At 36.7% G+C, this 7181-nt stretch overlaps 1 protein-coding gene across 2 annotated transcripts; it reads left to right on the top strand.

Annotated features, from left to right (window-relative positions):
• Positions 1-1141: 1141 nt before the first annotated feature.
• Positions 1142-3615, top strand: LOC110449697. 2 transcript variants are annotated; one of them, XM_021496729.1, is made up of 2 exons: positions 1142-1197; positions 1800-3615. In XM_021496729.1, the coding sequence occupies exon 2, from the start codon at positions 1808-1810 to the stop codon at positions 2543-2545; it is 738 nt and encodes a 245-aa protein (XP_021352404.1). In that variant the 5' UTR covers positions 1142-1197; positions 1800-1807; the 3' UTR covers positions 2546-3615. The 2 variants fall into 2 exon arrangements, with proteins under 2 accessions (XP_021352404.1, XP_021352406.1); XM_021496731.1 differs by lacking the exon at positions 1142-1197 and adding an exon at positions 1347-1440.
• Positions 3616-7181: the final 3566 nt, after the last annotated feature.

Here is a 7181-nt window from a genome sequence, read left to right as displayed (position 1 = left end):
GGATTGGACGCAAGTTATCACAACTTATCCTTGTCCTCTCCATAATGCAAGCACACATATGCAAAACTTAGCAATGGCCTACTAATAATTAGCACATAATATATTTCACGTAGTATAAGAAAAGCAGAAAAATAGGAGAGTTGAAAAAAAGTCAGAGATCAGAAGGAAAGAAAAAAGATACTGATAGATGAATTCAGTATTACAACAGCTAGGTATAGATGACACCTTATATTGACCTGTATTCACGCAAACCGTTTACTATCAACAATACATTTTTGAGCATGCTTACAAATAACTTCGTTTGATTTCATATCTAACTAAGTATCACCAAACAAAAGGCTTTAAGTTTTTTTAACTGATATAGGATCTATAAAGATCCTCTTCACCGGACTCAAAATCATACCACCGAAGTATTTGAAAACAATAAATTTTCCAGTCCATTCCTAATTCTTTACTATTGGTTCGAAAAACTATGGTGGTGACATATCAGTGATCAAGGCCTTTACATAATTTAATTAAGTTAGCAAAATCCTTACGCTCTGTCGATGTAACGAGGCTATTATTTTGAAATTACTCCCCGGATTTAGGACTATTACCTACAGCGAGAGACTACGACGATGGAAGCTTCCAACTCTCACATACAGGCGTTAGTGCGGAGACATGATCAACCTGTTCAAGTTTATGAATGGGCTTTATGATCCGAATTTGGTGGAGGGATTGTTCGATCTCGCTGCTCAAGGAAAAACTCGTGCACACAGTAAAAAAATATACTTAAACAACATTGCCATTTAAATATTAGAAAACGTTACCTTACTCAAAGAATCATTGATATCTGGAATAGTCTCTCACAAGATGTTATTTAATCTCGTAACGTACTTGACTTTGAGAAAAAGCTTGGACGAATTCTGGAAAGATTTTGAGTTGAAGTACGATCATACAGCGTCTTATGTATAGGTTTATTTTATGTTTACCAAATTGTATTTCAAATTTACATTGATGTGGATATAGAGACAGCAATGCTTGCGTGCATTAATATCCTATTAAATCTTATTAAATTATAACCTGTAAGATATTTTTCTCATGACATGTGCAAGTCTACCATGGCCAGTAGACGGTACAAATATATTGGAAGGTATTTTTTCACCCGACACCGGATCACTAGCTACGCGGACCTCCTGTCACCAGGAAGAAATATCGGTGAGACTAATCATAGATACAGCATGATACCACTACTGTTTACGTAAACAATTTGACACTGTCTCTCATTCATACACATTGTTTTTGGTCGACATTTCAATTTAGTAGGTATTGAAGATACATGACCCAGTAAATAACGAAAGTACAGACGCGCTTCCTCGTATATTAGGTGAATATAGAAAAACCTACCGTACAAAGTGATGTACTTCCTGTAGGTTTGGCCGACCACAGATTAGGCTGCCGGTGCGTTGTACACGTTTTTTTTTTACTGCATTTCTGAACTTTTGACTCGTTATTGAATAAGATTTCATTTCATCTATTTGAATCAAAGAAATTTTGAACATAGTAGACACGTCTGCCCCCATGCCCCATATGTTGCGTACATCAGTAAACAGTTTCTGCTTCGATGAATTATTGTGTATTATATGTTTTATATTGATGATTTGTTGAAGGAAGCCTCAGTTAAAAAATAACTGTAACTACAAGATATATGTCATCCTGGTAAATAATAAAAGCTGCTTCCCCTGCGGTTCCGGGTTCGACTCCTCGATTGAAAAAAGAATGAAGTCCGTTCATATATAATACTGATTCTGTATTTTCAGTGTGCACAATGACGGACCAGTGTGAGGAACCGCGTGCCGCTCGGTCCGTTCATCTATGGTACAAGGTGCCCAAATCCGCTACTTCCGCCCAGAACACTGTTATCGTCCGTCGCTGTCAGACCGGAACCTACTTTTGTGCTATCAACTTCCGATGTGGATACATGGGTATACAAGAGCTATACGACGGCAAAAAAGTCGTCATATTTTCCGTCTGGGACAACAAAAAGGATGATGACCCAGAGACTGACCGACAAGCAAAGATCATGTATCAAGGTGACGGCGTAGATATTCAGCGGTTTGGCGGAGAAGGCACGGGGCTGAGGTGCTTATTGCCCTACGATTGGGCCATTGATGAAGAAACGTCCTTCCGGGTTAAAGCGGAGAAGGACGGTCTCTGGACAGCATATTCCGGACATTACTTCGACAACAGGAAGAACAAGTGGTTTCACATAGCCACACTCAAGACTTTGACACAAGGGAAGTTGATCTGCAATTGTGCCGCATTCGTAGAGGACTTCCGGCGTGACGGGAAAAGTTTTCACGAGAAGCGGAAGGCGTGTTTTAGTAAATTTCAATACTTAGTAGGAGATAAATGGACCGATTGTGTACAGGCTACTTTTACCGCTGACAATACACCAGTGTCCAACATCAACGCCGGATGTGAAGGGGATGGGCGTTTCTTTTTAGAAACAGGAGGAGATACTTCCAATTGTGACACGCCCTTGAAGGGGACTGTGCGAATTTAACGCAAAATTGTAAATGGATACGAAATTCCATTGTGGATGTTATGAAGTTAAATGCAAGAGGATACGGAATTTTTGTTTAACAATCTTCTGAAAAACATGGGAAAAGATCTAGCATCGATACTTGTTTATTAAACTATCGAAGGCTCAGCGTGTTTCACCTTGTGGATGAGACAAGAAGACTTGTTTGATCCTTTCTGTACCAGTACATCAACAAAATATCGCGCCCGCGTAACGGTAAAATTGACCCCTTTTGAAGTTAGGTATCGCTCCAGCCGAGCAATTGGTCAGATTTGATTTTACCATGGACCAATCAAATAGCTATGACATGTTCCAGGCTGAGAGCGTAACTGAGCGTAACCCCTGCAGTTACCAGGAAGGACTGGCCCACTCATGAGAGAGGATGGACGCGCTTCTGCATCCTCCACAAAATAATTTTAATTGTTGTATTTTTTTTACTGCTGGAACAGAAACATAAAAATGCTTACTGACCGTGGTACATGTATAAATGCTACATGAATCAGCTGATTTATTACTACTGTAGTATACTTGATGTTTCAAAAACATGCCCCCCCCCCTCTTTGCGTCTTTATAAAAGTACTTGCAATTTATTATGGTAGAACAAACAGTTTTATTGGTAAATAACTGTTAATGAAACTACAAAACAGTTAAATAGAAGCACTTCAGCAGACGTTTTCACCTTCGCGAATTTAATATCCATTTTATGATTTGTTCCAAATGTCCACCCTTTTTCTCTTTCACTATGTGAAGTAGTGCTATCTTAGTGAAAATGAGGGGAGAGATAGGGAGACAAATGGTCAGTAGCGAGTGTCAGATCTAGACCTGGTCAGCTGTGTGAATCGGACGGTGGCCGGAGAATGAAATGAAATGATTGTATTTTATGAGATTGAGATCAGGTTCGGTGTGATAGTTTGACGGTCAGTTCTGGGACGGTCAGTGTGACGGTCAGTTCTGGGACGCGTGCTAGAGTGACACCATGTGAATTGCGGTTTAGGACTGAACATGTTGTGATTGTACATATTCAAAAAGATGTAAATAAACTTTATATAGAATTAAGCGCATTGCGTCATGTTTACATCAGCACAAAGACAAGCCAGTACATTCGTCACAAATGACTTCGATTTGTCTCTGAAGTTATTGGGTCACAATTTCAAGATTTTCCAAGGAAATCTTTACATTTCTCTCCTTATTGCTAATTTCAATTCATTTAAGTCATTTTGCGGTCGTGAATAAAACGATCCGGTTCAAATGAGGTGAATGGGGTGGCTACTCTGGGTTAGAGCGAAGGGGTATATAGTCTTTCTCGAATCTACTAGACAACCACTCTCACTCTTTCTATGTGATCCCTAAAACACAAGAAAGTGTCGCGCTCACTTGCGCTCTCTGCAACTTTGAAATATGTCATGACAAAATCGAAGGGTCAGTGTGCATCACCTTGTGAATTAGACGAGTAGACCAATTTGATCCTTTCATGTACAACAAAATAATCTCGCGGCCCTGTAATGGTAAAATTGACTGGTTTTGAAGTCGGATGTCGCAACTGTGTAATCTTAAAAGGACAGATATTTCACCTGACACCAATCAAATAGCTAGCACCGTGTCTTCAATTTTGCTAAGACATATTCCAGACTGAGTCCACGTACGGAATGATCTGGGTAACTGGTGTAACCATTAATGTTGAATTCCTTTATAACATCGGATACAAGATGAACTTAAGTTGTTCGTGGGGCACTAGAACATAGTCCACCACGGAGCGACCTCTATGTGTCACGTGTGTAATTGTCTCCCACAAGTCTCGTTGGGGACACATGTATGTGTTTCGACTAAAAAGTCAACGAGTAGATCTTCGAAGCAATTTGCTGCCTTCTTCATCTTACGAGATCCTTCGGGGTACCTGGTCTACACCCTCAACATAATTAGGGATTTCAATTTCGGATGAAATCCGTTTTGTTTTTGGTATATTTTTTTCTGATTATTTCTTCTTATTATTATATTATTCTTATTTTCACAGACATAGTTAACACTTAATCTCAAGAACGAAAACGGGCATAACATTAATATTTCAGTGTGTGATAGAGGACAACGATCTCATGATACTCAAACAAGGTCATGCTCATAATCTGCAAGGTCAAGGTCACATAACTATAAATAGAACATTTGTTTTACTTTTTTCGAACGACCATAATCCGAAAACCGTTCCTCGACTTGAACTCATGCTTCATACTTCTTTTGGGTATTGGTCAGGGCTAACGTTTTCCCATGACATCAGAGAATATAAGTTCAGGGTCTCGCTACGGGGTCAAATATAGGTCAAAAATGAAAATCACAAAAAATAGCTTATTTCACACCATTTATTAAAGGTCATGTTCAAATGAAGTTATTTGCAAAGTTACAAGATCCTTGCATCAAAAACGACGTAAGATACGCCACTTTGAATTTTTTTTATTTTCCCGCCAAATTCAAAATATTCATGAAATTACACATTAAACGTTTCTCCTCCGTAACTGAGACACATACATACTTAATATTTGGCAAATCGATAGTATGAAGAAACCATTGATCATTGCCTTCAATCAAAGTCACAGAGGTCAAACGATCAAAAAATGGAAATCTCTAAATTCTTTCGAAAAAGTGTGTTTTACGCTACATTTTTAAGAATGTATACTTATTAGTATATTTGTAAAGTTTTAAGGTCTTTAAGAGCATCATGGTGCATGTAAATTAATTGTTAAACATATCTAATTCTTCTGTACATCATTTTACGTTATACCAATACAACACTAGAACTAGTCTGTGCATCGTTATGTTACGCGAGTATACTGTGCAACACTAAAGCATGTACTGTATTCCGTCTTTGCGTATTGCAGAGGTATCTTCTCTTGTGAGCAGGGATTGATTTTTACGGCATTGGTTTGTGAGAGTAACGTCATAAATTTTTGAGAAAACGACGTAATTTTCTAACACAAACCAATGACGTAACAATCAATACCTGCTCACAAGAGAAGATAACTCTGCAATACGCAAAGACGGAATACCAATTACCAGTACAGCATACTATCATGTAATATATAGAATGTTATCTACATCAACAACATTGTAACTTACAACCAAGTAACATTCAATGTAGGCCAATCCCGTTTATGTACATACCCAAATATATATATACACTAAACACCATTTTATCATGTTCAGTACATATTTTACCACGGGCCTTCTACACAATACCAAATATATACTGTACAAGTACATTTCATTTTAACAAATTTAAGTATATATATTAACATAACGAAAACATTGAGACGTCCTTGTGTTGGAATTAAATATAAGAAATAAAACAAAAGACAGAGATAGCGTCTCTAGGCCTTTCTCGGGTTGATTGGAATTAAATATAAAAATAAAACAACCCGAGAAAGGCCTAGAGACGCTATCTCTGTCTTTTGTTTTATTTTCTATATTAACATATATATAAATGGATAGGATAACAGGCTAGGTCTATATTAATCTTCTCCATGATGGTGTAAGTATGACATTTTATATATATACTTAATTAATAAGCTTTTTATATTATTGTATTAAACTCATACACTCAATCATACATTCATACAATTATCTACTTACACTCTCTATACACACTCATGTCAATACAAATTCGCTATATGATATTTACAATATTATCTAAATTGACTAGCAACTATCAACAATTATATTTGAGTTAAGTTAGATACAGAAAATAATTCATTTAATTATATATACATGCAACAAAACACATATATAATAGTTTGATAATATACCAACATTTAGTTACATCATCCTAACCGTTTAGGTGCAATAATGTACTTTTCAACATTAGACAATATCAATATATTTCTTTCAGAAGGTAAGTCAGTAATTCCAGATGTCAAAAGATGAACATTTAAGTAGCCAACTCTGGTATAGATATCATGGATTAAGTTCCTGGCATTAGAGTAATTTGGACAAGTGAAGAAGAAGTGTTCAGAATTTTCAATTGGATGGCCGCATGAACAGGAAGAATCAGGAGATAGACGGTCAGCAAATTTACATGTACATGCATGATGTCGCAATGTAGTTGTCTTATTTGAAATAGTTTTTATAACCTATTTTAATTAAGCATTGAAGGAAAGAGTGGCCATACTTGATCCATATATTGGATAATCCACACTCATCAAGTATATTTTTCACATATCTCATCCAGGGGATGTAATAACCAGTTTCCCCATTTTCTTCTGCAATTTTGTGAAATAGTAATTTTTACAAAATACTGGATATTTTATTATAATCTGCTTCTACAAGGTTTGCCAGAAGTGATCATTCTCACTTTTATATTTATTGATAGGGGATATCTCCCCAATTCGCCATACACCATAAAATTTGGGGTAGACTTATTTACATGAAGTAACATAAGGTTTTTCTGCACGTTTTGTCTTGTTGAAATGATGACGTAAGAGTTGATTAAAGTTTAACTTTGAAATTTAATAAGAGATAACTTTTGACTTGACGGCGGGATATTCTGGAGTGTCCAAAATAAACCCGATGTGTTCCGTACAGAGTCTAGAACCTAACTGATTTACAATACAACATATCACAGTTAAATACATGT

This window comes from Mizuhopecten yessoensis, unplaced genomic scaffold (assembly GCF_002113885.1).
Source record: "Mizuhopecten yessoensis strain PY_sf001 unplaced genomic scaffold, ASM211388v2 scaffold4791, whole genome shotgun sequence".
Lineage (NCBI taxonomy): Eukaryota > Metazoa > Mollusca > Bivalvia > Pectinida > Pectinidae > Mizuhopecten > Mizuhopecten yessoensis.
This window is presented reverse-complemented; position numbering and strand designations above follow the sequence as displayed.

Excerpts from the sequence above, each read along its gene's own strand:
- LOC110449697 (XM_021496729.1), top strand. The coding sequence starts at position 1,808 with ATGACGGACCAGTGTGAGGAACCGCGTGCCGCTCGGTCCGTTCATCTA.